Here is a 24,295-nt window from a genome sequence, read left to right as displayed (position 1 = left end):
TTTTCCCTTGCTTCCATTAATTCCTCACACATCTTCATCAGGAGTTAATTGCGTTTTCACTCTTCCTGGTTCAACACCATGAACATCATCTTCACCACTATTTTCACTCCATTTGGATTCTTTATCAGTGTTTCTTTCGCTCTCTCTTTTCCCAACACTTGCTCTATTTTCGCCATTAACATCCCTGTCAAGGATGATGAAATTTGAAGTTCCAGAAACTAGTGCAAAAGGTTAAACTTTCTTTGCTGTGAAAAAGTGCAAGGACAAGTTGATTTTGGAAAGTGATGATCGACTTACGAAGCCGAGTTCCATACAAGAATAAAAATTAGAATTACATAAAAATTTTAAATTCAAATTTTCATATATTTTAGATTTTTTTGTGTTTTTTATTACAAATATGTTTTCACTCTTATATTTTAATTCTGTTTTTTATCACAATCGAGAATCTGATAAGAGATCGACTGCAATAATCTTCGTTTGCCAATCACGTGCGTCTGCCATCAATGATGGTTAAGAAAGACCAAAAATGTTCTAAAATATTTTCCCCTTATAAAAAATTAACCACATACCTGTTTAAGGTGGAAAACAATGAGTGGTCATTTGCTATTACATTTTTGAAAAGTGATTTAAAAAATAGTATAAAAAATTAATTTTAAAAGCAGCTTTAAAATATACTGTTTAAAATTTAATTATTTAAAATTTGATATAAGGGCCGTGCAAGTAGAGATTAGACTGTCACTGCTCATTAATTTTTGTAATCTTATTTATGTCGTCGTTGTTTGACTCTGAATTTATTTTTTGGAAAAGAAAAAAAATTAGCTGACATTTATTCTCATATGTAATAAGGTAAGAGATAGGTAGGATAGTAGATTGCCCCCAACGTCAGGTTGAGAGCAGCTTCCGTAAGAGACATCCGAATTATGAAATACCTTCCGTGGGACTCGATCCCACAAATGTGAGGGATAGAACAAAGAATGATACATTTTGGATCTTAACTATAAGTGTGATGATGAATAATATATACACATAAATAACGATAATAAAATTATTTTATTTTATTTGAATAATCTAAGATAATTACAAGTAGGGATAGATCGGGGGAAGCGGGTGAGGGTGATCGTCCACTTAATTTTTTTTTTAAATTCCTATATATTTTCGATTGAAAATTTTATAAGCATGTCATCCTTAGAATTTTATAAATTCATCCTCTAACATAAAATCTTGTATCAGTCCATGATTACAAGGTAATATTTTTAAAAATATTTTGTAGTCATTGACAACATATACATACCTTATAAATATGATTATTCGAATCTGAGACTTCTAGAAAGAATAACACTCATTTTTATCACTAAAACTGATTAATAGATTCTAATTTTTAAAATTATATAATAATCTAACGAAATTAGCTTGAATAAAGAATTTAAAAATATATTTTTATAAATTTATTTAAATAAAATCCATCCAAATTCATATAGAAATATTTTTTTTTATAAAAGATAGGTTCATATGGATGGAATTTATGTAGTTGGACCGGTAATCTAAACCTTTACAATTGTGTAAGGATAAAACAAAGATATAAAATTAGAGGTCCCATGCATGTTATGTTCATCATGCAAGTGGCCCAATATATAATATCATCCAATCTTACCTCATCATACCACCGAATATCGCACGGTCCACACAATCTGCATCAACATCTCCTCGCACGTTAGCCCTTTCCCACACTCACCTGCTAACTTGCACCAGATTGGTTGATCAAAACCTAGCTTCCTCTCCCTGTTGTTTGCCGCGTTGTGAAGACTAGTGTCGAGATTTTCAAGTGGCTTCTGGCGGTTCTCCAGGTTTTTATTCTTCCCCCTCCTAATTTATTTGATATATTTTTCAAGCGACAAGTTTGGAACTTTTACCCTAAAACATTGGAGTTTTATGTAGATTCGATTGAAGAAAACAAGGATACCCATGTTGGGAAACGTGTTAGAACAATTTTATTTAGTGGTTTATAGAATTGGGCTATTGTCAATTTTCATGCCTTTGAAACATTAATAAGCAATGTATGTTAAGGGTTAATGATTTGATTGGTTTATGTTGTTCTTTGTTGTTTAGAATCTTTGTTGTAAATGGGAAATGTGGAAATACCAAAATGGCTTAAACGGTTGCCGTTGGCACCTGAATTTCGGCCTACAGATACCGAGTTTGCTGACCCCATTGCATATATATCAAAGATTGAGAAAGAAGCTGGTTCTTATGGTATATGTAAGATTATTCCACCATTTCCAAAACCATCGAAAAAGTATGTTTTTAACAATTTGAATAAGTCACTGTCCAAGTGTCCGGAATTAGGAAGTGACGTGAATGTTGGTTCTGTTTCGAGTTTTGGGGACAATGATGGTGATGAGGGGGAAAGGAGGGCGGTGTTTACAACTCGACATCAGGAGCTGGGACAGAGTGGGAGGAGAATGAAAGGGGTGGCTAATAGTCCACACTGTGGTGTGCAGAAGCAGGTGTGGCAAAGTGGGGAGATTTATACATTAGAGCAGTTTGAATCCAAGTCTAAGACATTGGCCAAGAGTTTATTGGGTGTGCTTAAGGAGGGATCACCATTGCACATCGAGGCATTATTTTGGAAGGTGGCTTCAGAGAAGTCTGTATATGTGGAATATGCTAATGATGTCCCCGGATCAGGTTTTGGGGAACCAGACGGTCAATTTCGGTATGTCCATAGGAGGAAGAGGAAGAGGATGTCATACAGGAGGGAAAACCCTGAATGCAAGAAAGATGAGAACGATACTGTAAATAACTCACACAGGGATGAGAATAAAGATACTCCCGCTAAAAGTAACCCAGATTCATTTGTAGAAACACCCAAGTCATCAACGACATTGTCAATCATGGTATCAGATGGAAATTCTCTTTCTAAAAGAAAGAATGTAAATACTGGCAATGATATGGAAGGTACCTCTGGTTGGAAGCTTTCAAATAGTCCTTGGAATCTTCAAGTGATTGCTCGCTCAGCTGGCTCACTTACACGTTTTATGCCTGATGATATTCCTGGTGTTACTTCTCCCATGGTTTATATTGGCATGCTGTTTAGCTGGTTTGCATGGCACGTTGAAGATCATGAGCTTCATAGCATGAATTTTCTTCATACTGGCTCTTCAAAGACTTGGTATGCTGTTCCTGGAGATCATGCATTTGCTTTTGAGGAAGTTATCCGCACTGAGGGTTATGGTGGTAACATTGACCGCTTAGGTACGACACTTTTTGTCATCATATATTAGGTTGTTGTGTATTACATTCGGGTGGATTTTAGTAACAGTTTGCACTATTTCATCTCATGGCTTATGGATTATAGTAAATATTTTGATGGATTCTCTAATCTGGAATTGCTTCAATTTTTCGCTCACCACTTGTAGAATCTATGGAGGCTTATGAAAATGTGCTTTTGCTAATTCTAGGATGTTTTAGACATGTCTCCCTGGAGTGGAACATTTGCCATCCATCAGACTTAGTTGATTATTGCAACTTTTATACCTTTCTTGTAACTCAGTTTCAGTATCCTTTCTTGCCAGCTGCTCTGTCATTATTGGGTGAGAAGACAACTCTTGTATCACCTGAGTTGATTGTCGCATCTGGCATTCCTTGTTGTAGGTGAGTTGATGTTGTTCTTTTGAGTAATTGTATCCCTAATCTCCCTTGATTCCGTAATGATATTGAACTTGCAGATGTGAGGATGTTAACATCCCAATATTGGAAAACTTTTGAGGCTTGCTGTGTCTGACATTTGGTGCTTTCTTCTGAACTTTTGAAGTTCTACTTATGTTTATTCTGTTGTTTCTTCAGGTTAATACAGAATCCTGGTGAATTTGTTGTAACTTTTCCGAGAGCCTACCATGTAGGACTCAGCCATGGTAATATTTCTTATAGTTGATTTTCAGCTTTATGATAATTTCATTAATTGTCTATCTCCTGAATGGGGGATTTAATTCCTGCACATTTATGTTTTATTGACCATTGGAAGCACAAAATAGAAAATGTGTAAATATTAAATGAATGTGTCTGTTCTTTGATGGCATAACATATTCAGGAAAACAGTTCTCTCTCTCTCTCTCTCTCTCTCTCTCTCTCTTGCTTTATAGGTACACATTTTAGCTTGACATGATATTGTAATAATGGATAGTGAGGTTCTAATAGGGTAAACTATCTGAAAATGATAGGCACGATGTAACAAATGTGTTTATATTTGTGAAATTTTGGGGCTCCATACGGGAGTGATAAGCTTCACTTGGGGGTTTAAATGAGATACTGGTATTTGCAAGCTATTCGAGTTTGACTCGAAAAAAGTTTGCGATTCAATAATTAATGAGCCTAGCTTGAGCTCTCAATCGAGCCAAATTCGAGCACTATAATACCCAGCTGGAATGGCTCACGAGCTTAATCGAGCATTTCATTATGATATATATTTTAAATATTTTTATATTACTACATTAAATTTAACCTCATTATATTTAGTATTAACCCTAAACGATTTTCAATGTTTTCCCCTTCCCATATCCTCAGCCAACAACCCATCCTTGCCCCAAACCCTTCAGCCCTTCACCTGTTTCCCACATCCTCAGCCGACAGCCACTCTCCTCCTTTCCCAAACCTTCAGCCATTCACCTTCGATTCTAAAACTCCCTGTTCTTGCTTTCTTCGACAGTAAGAAAATGACTTCTTAATCAAGTCAAGTGGGAATCTCTAACATCAACTTAACCTTGTGTATTTAAATCGACTCTACATCAGATAAGTCTGTTGGTTGAGTCATTTCAGTTTTTTTTTCTCATGCTCTTTTCATCAAAATTACATGCAAGCAAAAGAACTATTTCCCCCCTTTTTTTGTCAGTTTTCCATTTCACATATGACATGTAATCTCTGGCCTTTGCTTTCCAGGTAAAGTTCTGGGTTTTTTGCCCTTCTTTTCCCATTTGGGTATTTCATAAGATTCCTATCTTGGCTTAATCAAGCTCAATTTTAAGTTTGAATATGAAGATTAGTAATTGAGCTTGCTCAAGCTCCAGTTGTTCGATTATACCTTGAGTTGAGCTTGATCTTAGAATTTGATGTTAGATTGAGCTCGAACCGAGTATCGAACCCCGAGTATTCGGTCAAGCTCAAGTTTGAGCTGACCTCTATGCGAGTTTGGCCCGATTACACCTCTGGCAGTTTTGGTAATTAATGACTATTTTAATTACGAGAATAATAGTTATCTTTTTCCTTTTTAATTTTCTTACTTCGGGAGAACTATAGGGGAGGAGATGTGGAAGGATTTCATTGCCAAATCATTTTGGTCTGGGTTGGGTGGGGGATGGGGTTATATATTTATCATTAGTGATCAAGGTCTTGCTACTGGTGATCTCATTAATGAGCAGGTTTGAAGATATTTAAAATGAGTTCCGACTGCTTATTGGAGAAGATTTTTGATGTATTGGATTTTACCAGGGAACTAGAATTAGGACTAACAGATGTTATCCGTGTGTATCTATGTTTTTTTTTATAAAAGTTGGAGGTCTCATTAAAAACCCCCTTAATAATTGATCCTTTCCGAGAGGCAAGGAACAACTAGCCGAAGGAGGAAAAGAGTACCTCATTTTATTGATATGAAATTCATACAACAAAATGCCTTCGAATTACAATAGATAAGACTATCCCCTAAGAATGCCAAAAAACATCCTCAATAAAACTACTCAGTCAACCAACTCCTTTAGCTAACTTATCAGCCTCCCAATTACAACCCCTAGGAATTAACTTTACTATCAACGCCCTAGAGAATACAAAAAGCTCAATATCCTTAATTAGATTACTAAAATACACAGGTGCAGAAGAAGGCGAGTGAATCCAATCAACAGCTGTGTATCTATATTTTTTTTTTGATAGGAATGTAGGCCTCGTTAAAAACCCCCTTCATGATTAATGGAACACTAAGTGTTTCTCAATCAGCGGAAGGAGGAAAAGAGTGCCTTAGGATTCATTAAAAACCACAATATACATAATGTTTAACAACAACACATAAACACTCCCTTTACATAATCCAACCCAAAGACTACAAAAGCAAATCACAAATGTAAAACTAGCCAATACCAGCTTTGGCTAAACTATCAGCCTCAACATTGGCTGACCTAGCAACCCATCTAATAATACCATTCAACTCCCTTAACTTAGTAACAATATCTTTTACTAAATTAGAGTATACACCGGGACAGAGCTCAAAATTCTTGACCCACTCTACTGCAAGCTTACTGTCAGATTCAATCAATAAACGTTCCTTCATCTGCTGATGAAACGGCTCAAAAAAAATTAGGCCCCTCTTAACTGCCAACAACTCAATCAGCGCCGGAGGACCTGGACCAGAAGGCTCTTGAAAAGAGCCCATCACCGAGCCATCCTCATCTCTAAGAATTCCCCCAACACCACTCTTCCTCCAATCACCATTCACTGCTGCATCCACATTAAGTTTAATAAAATCCTTTGGAGGAGGAGACCAAGACACAATTTCAATGATCGAACACCTTGACTTAGAGCAATAATCCCCAATAGTAGGATCAGAGATGAGAGAGTCTTTTAGAATAGAGACATCCTTGGTATTCGTTATGAACCAGGTCGCCAGCCTACATCTTGCCATAAAAAACAGATCGATCTGATCGAGCCTACCCCATCAAACACAATGTCATTCCTATATTTCCATATAGTCCATAGCACCACACCTGGAATATATGACCAAATTCTAGAATTAGGGACCAAATGCTCCCAAGCTATCAGAAAACTTGAGCATTGGCCTGCAAAACCGAACTAACACCCCACAATTTCAAAAATTTCATCCACAATACCCATGCCACAAGGCAAGTAAAAAATAAATGCAAAGAGGATTCAACCTCTTTTTTACAAAGGGGACATGACACATCTATAACAGCTGAAACTCCTCTCCTTTGTAGTTCCTGTTTTACTGGCAGTCTATGATGCACAACCTGCCACAAAAAGACCTCCACTCTGGGAGGCACCAAACCCCTCCAAATGAATTTCATCCAAAAAGAATCAGCTGACAAAACAGGACTGCAAGCTTTGACACTGGTCTTAACAGAATAGATCCCATCCCCGTTTCCTCTCCAAACCCACCCATCAGACAGATCCTTGGACAGAGGTATATTGTGAATTAAGGTCATCAGATCGCAGAATTGAACCAGTTCCCAGTCACTCAAACTCCTTCTCAATTGAACATGCCAACACCAAACTGAGGACTTGAACTCACCAAACTCTTTTAACTTCCCATTTTTATTTACAGACAGAACAAATAATCTGGGGAAGACCTCTTTAAGAGGGGAAACAGTCGCCCAATTATCAGACCAGAAACTGATTCTGTCCCCACTGCCTACTCGAACATCTATCAGACTTCGAAATTTAGCTCCGAACTGGTCATTTTTGAAATGATTATTGACTATCGATTTCCAAATCCAAGAAGAAAAAGCAGGTAGTTTTTCCTTGAAAATCAACAAACTAGGGTCTAGATTATACTTACTGCAAATAACCTTTTTCCACACTGACCCTCTATCATTCGCAAACCTCCAAGACCACTTTCCTAGGAGTGCTCTATTCATGTAATTAAGATCTAGAACTCCTAGACCACCCGCACTTTTTGCAGAGCATACTGTCGACCAGTTTATCCAATGGATTTTTTTAACCTCTGCCCCTCCTCCCCATAGAAAGCTGGCCATAATGGAGTTTAGCTTAACAATCACGGAAGAGGGTATTTTAAACAGGGACATGAAATAGGTGGGTAATGAGCATAAAACAGCCTTTAATAACACTAATCTTCCTGCCACAGACAGAGTCCTCGCCTTCCAGCTGGCTAGCTTCTTGTTAAATTTCTGCACTATCGGATCCCACAACGCTATAGAATTTCTCTTAGCACCAAGCGGTAATCCCAAATATTCCGAAGGAAAATGTCCCACTACACAACCAATAGTATTAGCCCACTGCAACACCTCTTCCTCACTGATATTAATCCCAAATAATCTACACTTAGTGAGGTTTAATTGCAGTCCTGAAATGACTTCAAAGACCCGTAAGACCCTCTTGACATTTAGAATCTGTGTCTTCGAAGCCATACAGAAGATAATGAGATCATCTGCGAATTGCAAATGTGACAAATTAAGAGCTGTATCATCCTTGCCAACAATCAAACCATTGAACAAGCCCGAAGATACTGCTTTCCTAATCAGTAGATTAAGTAACTCGCCAATGAAATTAAACAGCAATGGTGACAAGGAGCACCCTTGTCTAAGACCTCTAGCCATAGGAAATTCATCCGTAGGAACCCCATTAACTAGCACTGAAACCGAGGCAGTTGACACACATTTCCGAATCCAGCCACACCATTTTAATCCGAATCCCATTCTAACCATAACTTTAAATAAAATATCCCAATCTACCGTATCGTAGGCTTTCTTGAAATCCACCTTCAACACACAACCCTTCAATCCTTTCTTCCTCCACAAATCAATACCTTCATTAGCGATGAAAGAACAATCCAAGATTTGTCTACCCTGAGTGAAGGCAAATTGTGAATCACTAACAACATCATCCATGCAACACCTCAACCTTCTCGAAAGGCACTTGGAAAGAATCTTGTACATCCCACCTACTAGGCTAATTGGTCTGAAATCATCTAAACCCCCAATATTAGAGCCCTTTGGAATTAGAGTTATGAACGAATGATTAATGCCATGCTCCCAATCCTTTCCCAAGTAAAAGTTATTGAAAAAATTCATAATATCACCTTTCAATGAAGACCAAATTTTTTTGAAAAAACCCATACTCAGCCCATCCGGACCCGGAGCTTTGTTACTATCACACGAATTCAAGGTTTCCAAAATTTCGCCTTCCGTAAACTCCTTTTCTAGCATAAGACTCTGCTCCATTGAAATTCTTGAGAAATTTAACTTAATATCCTCCACTTCCAAGGTAGTGCGGCTATTGAAAGCTTTGAAAAAATGCTCTTTGACAACAGACTTTAACCGGACCGGGTCCCTGATAATAACCCCATCAACACAAATAGCATTTAGAGCGTTCCTCCGCCTCCTAATGGAAGCACAAGTGTGAAAAAATTTAGAATTCCGATCACCATCTTTAACCCACTTCTCTCTTGAATTTTGAAACCAGATTTGCTCCTCAATTCTGTAAAGTCTCCAAAGCTCATCCCTCAGTAACTTCAGCTCTGATGAACTATCAATAACTCCTGAAATTCGATTCTTCTGAAGAGAGTTCTCTAGGTGATGGATCTTGTCTTCAATAGCAGAAATCTGTTTACTAGGAAACTGATTCCTATTTCCAGACCAAGTCTTTATAGCAAACTTAGTGTTTCTAAGAATGCTCAGAATTCCTGCTTTTTTTCTGACCCTCTTGAACTCATTAATAGACTCTGCAACTTTCTCTTGGAAGCCGTCCTCAGTCATCAAATAACTAAACAGCCTAAACGGCCTCTTGCCCCAATTGTCTTCCCCACTCTCCAAAATAATAGCATTATGATCAGAAATGGACTTTGTCAACAGCGATTGGGTAATATCAGAAAACTTAGAAAGGAAGCTGACATTAACCAGAAACCTATCCAGCCTAATAACAGTGGGGCAATCCCGATTACTGCTCCATGTATAATTCCCCCTATTAAAGGTAAGTCAATCACCCCCGTTTGCTGAATGAACAGAGTGAAAATATCCATTGAATTTCTATTTTGAGACATGCCATCCTTCTCCTCCTCTGTTAAGTAAGCATTGAAATCCCCTCCCACACATAAAGGCAAACTGCACCCATTTAAAAACTGTCCAATTCTTCAAAGAAACTGGCCTTCTTCTTCCACAGACGGGCCATAAACATTAATGAACCCACACTTAAATTGATTGAATTTGAACTTCCCAAAAACAGCAATAAACCTCCTATGGATAAACTGGTCTTCTAACTCAAAACAACTATCATCCCAACAACTAAATAAGCCTCCTGAAGAACCAACTGCTGGAGACACAACGAACCCCTGCAGCTTATTCAACCCACTTCTTAAAAATGAGCTTGGTAAAATCTCAAGTTTTGTCTCTTGGAGAAAAAGAAACATTGGTTTTTTCTCTGAGGATAACTTCTGAACAGCTCTCTGTTTTTCCTTTTTGCCCAGCCCCCTAACATTCCAGGACAAGATAATGAGTTTTGTCATCATATTCAATTATAAAAAATACCAAAGCAATCCCAGAATCCATCTTAGGACTCAGCTAGCCTGACTCAAACCTTTCTCCAAATCCATAATTTTTTGTAGAAAAGCATTCTTCCCTTCCTTGAAAGAAATGCCCAGCATCCTACTTATCTCCCAAGTAGCAATCGCTTCCTCCAACAGCCCTGAGAATGTTAATGTGGATACTGTAGTCACACTAGCATGGTCTAGAGCATCCCTAGTGAGGGATCTTTTCATTCTCCTATAAGAGCGCTTGCCTCTTTGATCAACACAAACCCCTTCAGCCAACCCAGCCGCCTCTGAACTTTTAGAATGAAAACCACTTGAGATAGGAAACCTACCCAACTTTAAACTAGAAACCCTTCCTGGCTCATCCAACCAAATTTTTCTTTCTCTGGACCTGTTATAAAATCTCTTATGACTCTTAATTAGCTTTCTCCCAACCGGGACACTCTTCCAAGAAATAGGACTAGCAGAACGAGTTGGCGAACCAGCTCTAAAACATGACAACTTTAAGCCTTCAGCAGACCCCACTTCACCATCCATACCTGTTGTATCCTTAAAACCCGCCTCAGACCATAAGCCTTGACTGCCTCTGTCTTTGTCTCCATCCCCAGAGCTGTTAGAAACATTATGAATTTGCTTTTGATTAGCATTTCCGGGCCCAATGAATTTGACTGCTGGCCCAGCCGGAACTAGTCTCAAGATAGGAGAAAAAGGCTCACTGCTCCTGTCTGAAAGGGCCTGCAAACTGTCTTTATAATCCCCCTTATTTCTTAAACCCAGCCCATCATAATCTCCCTTTTTACTACTCCCCAAACTGTGACCTTCTGACACAACTTCATTAATGTCTTTCCCTGCCAAGCTTCTTTTTGAAAACTGATTTTCTTCACCTACTGCACTAACCCCGACAGGAAATCCCTGATCAATCCATAAGTCCACTTTCTGCCGATCTTCCACATCAAGCTGACCTGGACCTGCCATGTCTGATGAACGTATACTATCGTCTTCCTCCTCTGACGACTCTACGACTGTGACTCTATCGTCGGAAAATTTATCCGGCGAGATGCCATGAAAGAAGTTTGAAACCTGGGAAGTAGATCCCAACTTAGAAGTCACCTTATATGATCTTCCGTAGGAACCTAGAGTAAACACTTCCGGGACGTCAAAGGGACTTTCCACCCTAAGCAAAATTCTCACCATCGAGAGATCTTCCCTTGTTAGAGTCGAATCCTGGATGACCTCCACTGAACCCCACCTTCCAGCTAACTTCTGTAAGAAATTCTCTTGCCAACATAACAGAGGGACACCGAACAGCTCCACCAAACAATAAGCCATAGGCACTCCACCTTCATTCAACAGCGGTGCCAACCGATCGAACCAGAACCATAACTCCTTACTCTTATTTGACCACGCATCCTTCATCAATTCCTCTGATTTGAACGTTATAACAAAAGAGTTCCAAACATATCCCCAGCTCGCAATTTGAACTTCAAAACCATCACTAGCCAAACCTTTTTTGAACCAACTCCAGCTCAAAGGAATGTTTCACAATACCCGTTAGAGATCTTTTCACCCAACTTGAATTTTCAGTAGGAATATGCATTTCCCAAATATTCTTCTTCTTCTTCATCCCTCTTCCCCTGTCTAGACTTTCGTAACTTTTTCCTATATGCTCCGACTCAGTCTTTTGCGAACTGCACGACACCAAGACATCTTTGTATGATCTATCATCTCTTAATCTGCTCGGAATCACAGCCTTCGAACTTGGATTAGCTTTATCAAATATAACCTTTTCCTGGACACCAACTGAAAGACGAGAAGAACCAGCAACCCTTGGTCGAACACTCTGGTACTTTGCAACTCCAACGTAAATTTTCCTCCCATCTATCCACAACCCCGTTAATATTTTCAACTGCATTCCTCATCTCTGTTTCATTACCAAACTGAACGAAGGCAAAAGTGAAAGATTTATACTTTGGCCTGTTCACCACATTTGGTATGAAAATTCTCACCACCTGACCCTGATCGATAAATATGTTTCTTAGCTCACTCCTAGTGACTCTCTTACTCAGGTTGTCAACGAATACAGTCCAACTCCCGCCGGAGGAAGACTGGCATATTCATTTTTCTCTCTCTTCTGTCCTGTCACTCTCTCTCATACTTGTTATATGCTACATATACTATTGTGTATCTATATTTCATAAACCAAAACAATGTGGAAGGGCCTTTTAATGTGGTCACTGTGAACCTACATCTGAATATTGTCTTAGACAATTGTTGCTTCACTTCTTCATTGTTTTGGAAGTACCAATGTCCAATGCATATCCGAACATATTTATGGAGATATGATCCTCCCTGAACACTCCAAATATTGAAATCTGTGAAAAAATTGAACATACATTTACCTTAGACTTTTCTCTCTCATTCTAATTTTCATCAATTGTCATGGTAAATTGTTTTACTAAACAGGTTTTAATTGCGGGGAAGCTGCAAACTTTGGAACTCCGCAGTGGCTTCAAGTTGCTAAGGAAGCTGCTGTGCGTAGAGCGGCTATGAACTATCTTCCAATGCTTTCTCATCAGCAGTTGTTATACCTTTTGACCATGTCCTTTTTGTCAAGGTCAGTTTTTATTAATTTAAGCAAAGCATGGACTGAAGTTATGCCACATCTGTTAGTTTGGAAATCTGGCAGTATGAAGATTTATATTTTCGATATTTCCTAGGTCAACGGATGACGGTTGCCCAGTGCAGATAGCATGTCAAGAACTGAAACAATGGGCCTACGGGCAGCTGTTTCTATTTCTAATTTAAATTTAATAAATTTAAGGCTGAGTATAGTAATATACTATGTTGCTCCGACACTTTATTTGTTGACTCCTTATGTTTGAAACCCATGTTTTTAGTTTTTAGAATAATCTGTAACAATAATTATGGCATCATTTTTGTTTATATGGTTCAATCACCTGCAGTTAATCCCTAATAACTCATCAATTATACCATCTTTGTTTTTTAGTTAGTTTATTCTTTTATATCAAACTTTGACACAAAATGAACTGTGGTTTTAGTTTCTAGAACAATCTGAAACCAAAATTATGGCATTATTTCTGTTCTTTAATCAACTGAAGTTAATCCATAACTCACCAATTATGCCATCTGTATTTTTTTGTGTGAATATCAAGCTTAATGAGCATAGAGGTCTACATAAAATCTTTGTACTTTACATTATTTTCTAAAATTTAGTTTTGATAATATCTATTGAGCTGTTTAGTTGTTTCTCAAGTTTGTTTCAATTAATTTGTTTCCATTCCAGGATACCAAGATCCTTGCTACCTGGTGCTCGCAGTTCTCGTCTGAGAGATCGCTTGAAGGAAGAACGAGAGGTGTTAATAAAGAAGGCTTTTATAGAAGATTTGTTAACCGAAAATAAATTGTTATCTCTTCTTCTAAAAACAGAATCGACTTATCGTGCAATAATGTGGGACCCTTTGTTACTTCCTTGTGTGAGAAAAGATTCCGAATTGCCCAGCGGAATTGCTACAGATTCTACAATGCTGCAGGAAAATGTTTCTGACATTCACAGTGAAGATAAATCTAGTCAAAGAATCTCTTAGATGAAATGAGCTTCTACATGGAAAATCTGAACTATTTATATTCTAATGATGACGATTTGACATGTGATTTACAAGTTGATTCAGGGACATTGGCTTGTGTGGCTTGTGGAATTCTAGGCTATCCATTTATGTCCGTGGTACAACCACGTGAGGGAGCAACTATGGAACTTCTACCTGCGAATCATCTTTCATGTCAAGGTCCAACAGTCTTGAAACCTAACAATATCCATTCTTGTCCTGTTGAGGGATCAATTTCGGGTATGGGACCCTTTCTAATAAATTTTGTTTCTCAATTTTATCATCAGTTCATTTTGACTTCGAGTTGTTCACCACTCAAACTGTCACATAGTTGGATTGTTTTCCCGTAAGTTAAACATCTGTTGCCATAAACTTGGAGGTTGGAACTTATGTTGCTTTAAACCAAAGAAGTTTGCTTCACCATCTTTTCGGGTTTCTGAAATGATTATTAATGTAAATCTCGTGCTTTGTTCTCCAGACAATCTCAGTCATGTGGATCTATCACTTCCTTCCAAGAATTCACCATTTCCATCAATAACTAAGGTTTCCCAAGGATGGAATACCTGTAACAAATATCTGAGACCTCGGATTTTCTGCCTGGAGCATGCTCTCCAAGTCGATGAGCTTTTGCGGTCCAAAGGTGGAGCGAAAATGCTGGTAATTTGTCATTCAGGTAAGATTGACTTTAGATCTATCTGCCTCCTTTATTCTATACATCAGATCAGTTTATCTTCATTTAGGCTACATTCCTGTTGTTATTAACAACCGATCAAAAAGTATCCATTCCCATCTTCCGTTTCCAAATCATATTTGGACTCGAGTATGGAGATATGATCTTTTAAAGATCCTCCAAATACATTCAAATTTATTAAAAAAAAATTGAACCCATCCCCGTTGGACTCATACCCGTATCTGAAACACTCAAATGAGTTAACATAGGTCTGTAGTATTTGCTACTATCTACTATTCAATCATTTCATGTATTTGCTTGTGTTGTAGTTTTGAATTAGTTCTTAACATCTATTCTCTGATCTATTAGATTATCAGAAAATAAAGGCACAAGCAATACCTGTTGCAGACGCGATTGGTACCCCGTTCAATTTTAATGATGTTCCACTAGAAGCCGCATCCAAGGAGGATCTGAATTTGATCAATTTTGCGATTGATGATGAACATGATGAAATTCTGGAAGACTGGACCACCGAACTTGGTGTTAACTTGCGGTACTGTGTCAAAGTCCGAAAGAACTCTCCATTTAAGCAAGTCCAGCATGCACTGCCATTGAGTGGTCTTTTCAGTGATAAATACAGCAGTTCGGAGTTAATAAATGTCAAATGGCAGTCGAGAAAATCCCGTTCCAAAGGCAAGTTAAACCATCCATCACCGTCTAAACCACATGAAAGTGTTGAAATGAAAGTAGATGAAATATTGGTGGAAAAGCTTGATAGCAACATTTCTAAATATGGGCTGAAAATTATTCAGTATTCAAGAAGGAAGAAAAGCAAACCGGATTTTTCAACTGGAGCTGGTGGGGTCAGTGAGCCGTTGAAGAATGACTTGCCAAAAGAAGATATGGGAAATAAATCCAAGATAAATACCAGAAATGAGTCAATTCGGACTCAACTTGAGATCCTGACTACCTCAGTGGTACAAAATGACCAGAATGAAATTTTGGAGGAATTGGATCCGGATGATGAAACTCGGAGTTTGACAGCCTGTGCTAGTTCTCAAAAGAAATGCGAGATCAAGCTCACAGAGAGTAACACTGCGAGTGATGAGATTTCTCCTGCCGGCGAGTGTTCTAAATGCTGCATTTCTGTGGATCATGAAAGATATGTGGAGAACACTGCCACTGCTACCAAGGTTTGCAATTCACTTTCTGAAGGACGGGTTGAGAAACCGGCTTCCGGTTATGATTTGGTGAATCTTGGTAATTCAGCAAGTTCAAGATCTGCTCGGCCATGTGCTGGAACATTTGATAAAGGATTAGAGGATACAACTATTCTAAAGTTGTCCATAAACTCATATATGACATCTGAGAACGAAGTGCAGCAAGAAACTGAAGCTACCAGCAAAAATAACTACAAGGCGATGTTAAGATCGGAAGATCGGAAGGAGCCCTGTGCTGCAGCAGATTCTTTTGATGGTACTTCTTCCGAGAATAAAGCACAGAAGCAGGAAATCCAGATTAATGCAAGGAAGGAAGGGGGCATTGATCACTCTTCTAACCTCTCTGTTGAAAAACATTCCCTAATTTCAAAGAATCCTTGTGCCAAAGAAGATTGGCATACTGGTGTGACCTTAGATGATGAAGTATTGCAAGAAACTCAAGCTACAAAAAGAATCGCTAGGGATGAAGTTATAAGTGGTTCTGATTTGCCAATCCAAGAAAAGCAGCCTACTCACGTGGTGATAGAAGATTGCTGTGAGGTTCACCAAGACAGCAGTTCTCAGGACGTGCCGTGTGCTGCTGCAACAGCAGATGAGGGAACTGTTTCTATGAATCAGAAAGCTATCGCTACAGAGACTGGTACTACCATGAATGTAAATGATGGCGACGGAGATTGTTCGTCGGCAGAGAATGGAGATCATGAGTCTGTCATGGCAGATTGTAAATCAAGTGTTATGTATGGAAGAAAGAGGAAGACGGAACTGGAGGAAACACATGAAAAGGTTGACAGCAATGGCTTTATTAGAAGTCCATGTGAAGGGTTAAGGCCGAGGGATCGGAAAGATGCAACCAACGGTCTTAATGCATGTAAAGCATCTTCTGAGAGGCTGCCAACAAAAGAGATGAGAAAACCTTCAGTTCATACCCAGAGTAAGAAGAAAATAAAAAATGGGTCTCATGGATGTGACCTGGAAGGCTGCCATATGAGTTTCGAGACAGAGGATGAGTTGAGGTTGCACAAACGGAATCGGTGCCCGTATGATGGCTGTGGTAAGAAATTCCGTTCCCACAAATATGCAATCCTTCATCAACGAGTCCATGATGATGATAGGCCCCTCAAGTGCCCATGGAAAGGTTGTTCCATGTCATTCAAGTGGGCATGGGCTAGGACCGAGCATATACGGGTGCATACTGGAGAACGCCCGTATCAATGCAAGGTTGAAGGTTGTGGCCTTTCTTTCAGGTTTGTGTCTGACTATAGCCGACATAGACGGAAAACTGGTCATTACATAAACTCTTCGGCCTGAAAGTTGGTCATTATAGTTAGGTTTCATCTGTAATGCACCTGGGTATGGGTTCCGGGGCCGTAACAGGTCTAACGGAAACATGTACAAACTGGAAGATTCTGATTAGGCATAGTTTAGGACTAAACTGATATTTTTCTAGATTGGCATTCTCCAATCATTTGAATGCTATTAGGAGTGGAAGATACTTCTCAGCTTATTTCCTGTCGTTTGTGCCATGGCAATCCTTTCAATTTTTTTCATTTCTTTTTTGAAATATTTTAACTAATATGATAATAATAAATTCTCAATCCGATAAAACTGTGGAATTGATCCATATTTCATTTAAAAAAGCAGATTGCAAAAGATGAGTAAATCTACATCACGACAGATTACAAAAGATAAGAGTAAATCTACATCACGATAACATAGAAATCCATAATTTTTCATCTCCTGAAACAAGCAAAATACAATCTCATCCAAAGAAACTCTAACTTCTGAAGATAAAATTTCAGTCATTGGCCAAATCAGAATCCAACTAAGAAAAAAAACCCTTTTTTATTTAACTTTCTTAAAGCTCAAATAAAACAGCTAAACATTGGCATTCTGGTCAGCTTGAAGAGAATCACCGGTAAGCCTGCAAATCCTCCATTCAGGCAAAACTTGAGCACCCATTTGTTCATAAAACTTGATGGCATTTACATTCCAATCCAAAACCACCCATTCAACTCTCCCGTACCCCATTTTCACCGCCTGTTTCGCCACCGCCGACAGCAACATTTTCCCAAACCCTTTCCTCCGGTAACATTCCCTGACAAACAAATCCTCGACATAAAACCCTGGTTTCCCTAGAAATGTCGAGTAGTTGGGAAAAAACAAAACAAACCCAGCGATTACAACTTGATCACTCCCATAATGAACCGAAAAGACATCCTTTTCAGGGTCGTTCAAGGGGAGGTCGAAGTTGAAAGTTTTCTCTATGGGGGTAAAAGAAGGGGATGGGGAAAGGAGTGGAGGAATAGGGGAAGAGGAAAGTTCGAGGAGGAAAATCGTGAAGGACTTGAAAGGAGGGGAGAGGAAGAGGGTGGAAGAGAGGGATGACTCCGTGGCGGAGAAGAGGTGGGTCAGCTTTTCAAAGACGGCCATTTGGTGGATTAGCTTGTGGATGAAAGGGACGTCCAAAGGGGTGGCTAAGCGGATCCTGGTGAACACAGGGTGGCCTATCGGGGTTGTTTCCGGTGGTGCCATGCGTGGTTCCGGGACATCGGATGGTGGCGGCGGTGGAGCTGCGGCGGCCATTGGACTTGGAGGTGATTGCGAGTGGAAAGAGAAGTGAAATTTAGGAGCTCTAGAGAATGCGATGTGGGGGAATGGAGGGTGGAGTTTGTGGTCGACAAGGGATTTATACTTGGGGGGTTTTGTGGTAGAAATGTAAATTTTGTGGAAATGGGAGGGTGTTTTCTCTCAGGAGCGAGTTTCTTTTCTTCCTTTTTTTTTAATATGAGAAATGTAACTCACACATAACTCCTAAATTAGTCTGAAACGAAAAAAAAAAATATTAAAGCACATGCAAAATTCAATTTTTCCTCTCACTTTCTCAAGTAAAGACGTTCTCAAGGAGTAAACAGTTGTATTATATTAGTAAAGAACAATACTTTTAAAAAAGACAGGTGACCGCCTTCTCTTATGTTCTTTCCTTTTGTCTATAAGATTTGATTTGTCAGGCTCTTCCCGCATATGTGATATACTTCATGAACATTTTCTAAAATTGTTTCAATTTTGAACCTAATTTTTTTTTGAACAATATTATGACTGTTATATCATTGCTCTCATACAGAAAGTAATAAAAAAAAAACAGTGTGCGTGTATGTAAGATTTGGGGTTCTACAAAACTTGAAGGTTTTCCTTTTACATCAACCAATTTCAAGCTTTTGAGCTCTCATGGCTTCTTTATCCAAAATCTCAAGCTTCTTCAATTCATTGTTCAATGAACCTGCCATTGTCGAATTCACAACCACATATTAGTAACGAATTGCATAACGGTGATGTAATGGTTATGAAGTCCGGGTTTAATTGTTAGATACCGATGTGTGTTTGATTCGAATACGTTCATTGTTTTTCCAAGTTTCTTCATGTATTTAGAGGTCTTCGGGTATTATCTTTAAATAATAACATGGATTATTCAAATCAAGCCGGCTCAAATCCGACTTGAATGCGTTTCAGTAATCAAAACCCGACCTAACCCGGTTCATGAAAAAATCTAATAGGAAGTATAACTACCATTTCATAGATAGGGCCTCTAGTAATTCTGGGTACAATACAGAGCATAGTCAAGATCGATTCTATTCAAATTCATGAGTGTCGAAGATGAGTGCACAACAGATATATTTAGGTGATGGTAACCATAAATACATCAAGGAAAATGAAGTTTCGGAATAACAAAGATGAACGAATTCCTTTAAGACTTTTTGCCATGATAATAGAAAGTTCAGAAGAGAGAATTACCAATAGCGATGACTTATTTCCAGACAATATCACCCATAAATTTAAGGGCTGGAACACCTCTAATCTCCATGTCAACTAAGGGTGACTGGATCAACTTCAAACTTGATAGCTCGGGATCGCTCCGGACCATATCAAGAGCACGCATCTGATCCTGAAATATTAATCAAACAATGAATACTTTGAGGGAAGAGTAAGCCGAAAAGGAGAATGTCAATGGTAATATTCATAGCATATTCTAGCATTCATAGCATATAAGGTCAAATCAGATATAAACCCGATAGCATTCACTTAAAAAATCCTGCAGTCAGATGCCGATAGAGAAAGAATCTGATTTTTTAGGGATTTTCGGGGATTTTCATCATACACAAGGATTCGAACTTGAGATCTACTTAAGCGATATCAAGCCGCTTACCACTTGAACCAATTCCCGTTCGCAGAGAAAGAATCTGATTTTTTAGGGATTTATTTTGCCTGCTCATAATCCTTGTATGAAAGTAAAAGATAAATATACCTTCCTTTTGATTTCACAAAACTTGCAGTCAGAGTTAGATGGAGGAAGAATCTGATTAACAATTAGTCTCTTCACAGGAACATTTTCCTTCTTCAAGGAGGCACTTAACCTGGAGGACTCACTAACCGCCATCACCTAAGAAAAAGTACGTAAAATATAAGTGATTTAATTGCAATAAATATCAGCATTTGCCAAAACCAATCCGTCCCACCGCACCCTTGCTTTTCGAGAAAAAAAATGGTCCTCCATTCAGATCAAGCTTAGCAAACCTTATATGTAATGGAAGGAAAGAATATTGTAAATAATGTTAAATAATTGAGTACTGAAATTGAGGCTGAACAACAATTGTAAATGGCAATACCGTCGGAATTGTGACGATGACAAACTCCGTAGAGTCTGCATCGCGGAAAAGGTCTCTCACTTTTACCATCCTCTCCCTCAATTTCTCCAACTTGTCAGCCTGCACAAACAATACAATATATGGATAAATAGTATTGAAGAATAAAATAAAATGATTAAAAATGAAAACAAGATGCCAATCTTATTTAAATCAGTCTTACAGCATTCTGTTGGGTTTCTTCTTGCCCAAAAACAGATTTTATGGCGGAGGTGGCTGAAGCAATCTTCTGTCTAAGCTGTATATGGCAATGACGGTTAAAGAAAAGAAATTAGTTCCTTCAGAACTAGATAAGAAAACATATATATAGAGAGGTAGGATCCAATTACACTGTAAAAATTTTTAGTTTTACAATGATTTAGGATCATTGGATGAGTGTAAATGGATGGCTGAGATATATAGTTGAAGATAAGATTTTTACAGGAAAAAGAAAAAGAGGTGTATATTGGAAATACACACAGTCTTAATCTTAGTCATTCGTTTACACTCATCCAATGATCCTAAATTACTCATCAAATATAAAGCTAGTTTCAGATTCGTAAAAATGATTGATTTGATTCATGATGATTCGATTTATAAGACATCTATGTCAAAAAAAGGACAAATCTTCTGCTTACATTGTCAACCAACTCAACCTCACCACTCTCGAGGAATGGAAGGCTTTACAACTATGCTGCTAAGACTAAATTTTTCTTTTAAGTTTCTGAGTCTAATACATACTAGGTTGTGGGTATTAAGATATGACCCTCTTAAGACCCCTCTAAATACATCGGAAAAACTTAAAAAGACATGAACATACCCATGTTGGACACATACTCATATCCAACACTCAGACGACACAAAGACCGAGTAACTTAGTTTTACATGTGAAATCAGTTAGACATGCCAACTCTGTGAGGCAATAACATGAGAAATCATCTATCTTAAACTTAAAAGCACCTCTAAATATAGTAATAAACAACAAAGGACAATAAGCTCATGTTTTACGAGGAAGATGTTACTTGTCGATCATTCTTCATGCCCGTACACATTTGTATCCAACAAACAAACTTGAATCTGAGTAACATAGATGATGGAAGTCTCACCTTCAATATCTTGCCTATTGATGCATCCAAGAAGTCTGGCAAAGACAAAAGTCGCAATGTATGTCCCTGTAAAGAACTCCCCATCATTTAGGGATCTTCAGGTTGATTTTGAATATTAAGTGCCACAAAATACGAAGAATAAACTCGTGACTCACCGTTGGCGCGGTGTCGAAAACTATTCGAGTAAACATATTATATTGTGGTGATTCAAGAAATTGCATTACCTAGCAAGATCTTTTGCAGTCAGTATACATCCAAAGATATGAAAGCTGCAATAAAACAAGGAAATAAGCCGGGCACATAATGCTACCTTCGAAATTGCAATAGCTTCATCTAAACCAGGAGGTGGAGTATCGAGCAGCTCTCCCAATTTCAGCTCCCCTAACTTTGAAGTTAAAAGAAGCATGAGAAGCACAGATCATAGTTTTATAAATCCGAAAATGTCAAAAGAATAACAAGCTGAGACCTTAGGAAAAGCAGCTTACGGGAAGGATTAGGACCCACATACAATCAGGAAATTCATGTAGCAAAATTTTCTCATTTCTCCTATGGTTAGTATTTTATACTTGCTGTGCTACTTTGGTTTCATGTGTCAGCATATGCACGAGTATGGTCATGGGTACATACAGGTATGTGTGATGTTTGTGCCTTCCACATGAAACACAAAATGATGCATTGACCATTTAGAAGAAACTTAGCTTATTAAAAAGATTAATGGTCAAAACTTAAACAGTGAGGCCACACATGGGCATTACACAGAGCAAAATTAGTAAATAAAGCTTCACCTGTTCTACAAGCATCCCAAGGCCCATGCCATCCATGAATTCTTTGACCCCAGTTCCACCACTATTCTTTGTTGCATCTCGGAACTCTTCCCTAGCCTTCTCCGGGTTTATCTGTGACAAAACTATACATTTAATATACATTTACAGAGCATACAAGGCAATAAAAAATCGTCAAAGCAATAGCTCGCGGATAGTTAACTCTTATGGAATACGTGATCTCAAGGATTACATGCAACGAACACAAAATAGTGTCCCGAAGAAAAATCAACACAGTTTATTCCACGTACCTCAAGAGCAAACAACGGAAAGTTAGGTCCTTCAACTGGTACTAGCATCCCTCCAGTCAAATCCTTGATCAAAGGTAAACACAGACTGAGCCCAAACGAAGATAAACGTAGGAATAAAAGCATTGAAACAAAAAATAAGGGAGTTGGTTAAACCTGAGCGAAGGAATCACTCAATGAATGAGCCGGATCAGTCGAAACCACCAGAGTATGGTGTCCATTATTTGCGAATTTAACTGCTAGTGAAGCTGCACAACTTGTTTTCCCTACACCTCCCTTGCCACCTAACATGTAATACTTGCGTTCGGTCCCGGAAACCATTTCGTCAAATCCTGCAACATCTTCTGTAGGAGCAGCCACAGATCTCACTGCCACAAAAGTATAGAGATAAATCATTTAGCACCCATAAGCTAGGTTTAATCCAAGGAAAAAGCCACGGTGAACTAAAACCACGTTGCTCAAACTCGAGGGGAGTGAGTGTTGGATTCAGGTATATGTTTGACACTGGTATGCTCAATTTTTAAGTTTTTTCATATATTTGGAGGGACCGATCCAATAATGTGTTTGAATGTGTCAAGCACAAATATTTCAGGAAAATGAGAAGTAAATTAACATGGGCTGGACACACTACTCCATTGAACACAATTCCCTAAAACACTTAGCGACATCTCATAAAAAGAATTTTAACTATGTGATCTTATTGCCTCCTATAAAATTTCAGGGAAAAAAAGCCTTTTCACAACAAAAATGTATTCACCAAAAATATTTCAGCAAGAATGAACTCCGACTTTCTTTCTATGTTCCTGCGACTCCACTTTTTTTGTGACATTTGCTCCAACTCTTCATTATTTTATTGAAGTACTTGCGTCCAACACATTTCCAGATGCTAGCAAAAGGATATGACCCTCCAAGGATCTCCAAATAAATGAAGAAACTTGAAACAAAACGAACTATCCTGTCACCATCTTTCAATTTCCTGTAATTTACTCCTCTCATCCACTAAAACTAGCATTTCCTTAGCTTGTTTTAACAAACTTTCCAGTTTTATATCTACAACAATCCTCAATAGCTTACATATTTCATATTACATAAAAATTTCATTACTTGTGAATTGAACTAACCAATGGAGCATCCACTACAATCTGATGATAAACTTAAAAAAATCCTTTGTATTTAACAACAATTTATCAAATTTGACATCGTAATAATCTCACTACTTGTAAACTAAAAGTTTAAAACTACCCATTTCAAAATCCATTACAATAAACAAAAGATAATAATTAATATGAAAAAGCTTTAAAAAACACATCAAAAAATTCCAAACAAATCAAGGGCATACAATCAATCTAGGAGAGAGGTAAAACAAAGTAAAGGAATTACCTTGAAAAGAGTTGTTGGGTCTTTTTGGTTTGATGGAAAGTGAAGGAAAAGCCGATGATAAATTGTGGAACCTGGGTGAAAATGAGAGAAAAAAACCAACAGCTACCATGGGATTCCTTGCAAAAGGAGATGATGATGATGAATATGAAGTAAATGAAGCATGCCAAGCTGCTGCTCTCGCCATTTTTGCCTCTTCCTTCTTTCCTTTCAAGCTGTTGTAAGCAGTTAAAACACGTCAATGAGGTGTCTTTGTATTGAAACAGAGAAAACTCGGATAGAAATATTATAATCAG

General features: G+C 38.2%; 3 protein-coding genes across 4 annotated transcripts; 1 reads left to right on the top strand and 2 right to left on the bottom strand.

Annotated features, from left to right (window-relative positions):
* The first annotated feature begins 1,654 nt into the window (after nt 1–1,654).
* LOC120130386 (probable lysine-specific demethylase ELF6) lies at nt 1,655–17,278 on the top strand. The gene is given in 8 exon segments (XM_039147630.1): nt 1,655–3,252; nt 3,573–3,651; nt 3,844–3,911; nt 12,722–12,872; nt 13,563–13,854; nt 13,857–14,121; nt 14,360–14,554; nt 14,921–17,278. Coding segments are annotated over 8 exon segments (4,341 nt in total). The 5' UTR covers nt 1,655–2,120; the 3' UTR covers nt 17,080–17,278.
* LOC120130387 (ATPase GET3B-like) lies at nt 12,249–24,295 on the bottom strand. 2 transcript variants are annotated; one of them, XM_039147632.1, is made up of 12 exons: nt 24,003–24,295; nt 22,779–22,990; nt 22,626–22,688; nt 22,339–22,449; nt 21,864–21,938; nt 21,709–21,777; nt 21,554–21,619; nt 20,632–20,706; nt 20,433–20,531; nt 20,072–20,206; nt 19,561–19,711; nt 12,249–12,259 (listed from the first exon to the last, which is right to left on the bottom strand). In XM_039147632.1, the coding sequence occupies exons 1-11, from the start codon at nt 24,184–24,186 to the stop codon at nt 19,574–19,576; spliced, it is 1,227 nt and encodes a 408-aa protein (XP_039003563.1). In that variant the 5' UTR covers nt 24,187–24,295; the 3' UTR covers nt 12,249–12,259; nt 19,561–19,573. The 2 variants fall into 2 exon arrangements, with proteins under 2 accessions (XP_039003563.1, XP_039003562.1); XM_039147631.1 differs by lacking the exon at nt 12,249–12,259 and adding an exon at nt 18,903–19,048.
* On the bottom strand, nt 17,595–18,440 carry LOC120130389 (probable acetyltransferase NATA1-like). The gene has a single exon (XM_039147633.1). It carries the CDS (start codon nt 18,352–18,354, stop codon nt 17,647–17,649), a length of 708 nt encoding a protein of 235 aa, XP_039003564.1. The 5' UTR covers nt 18,355–18,440; the 3' UTR covers nt 17,595–17,646.

Source organism: Hibiscus syriacus, unplaced genomic scaffold, assembly GCF_006381635.1.
Source record: "Hibiscus syriacus cultivar Baekdansim isolate YM2019G1 unplaced genomic scaffold, ASM638163v2 tig00110546_pilon, whole genome shotgun sequence".
Taxonomy (NCBI): Eukaryota; Viridiplantae; Streptophyta; class Magnoliopsida; order Malvales; family Malvaceae; genus Hibiscus; species Hibiscus syriacus.
The sequence above is the reverse complement of the archived record's forward strand: the minus strand, read 5'-3'. Positions and strand labels throughout refer to the sequence as shown.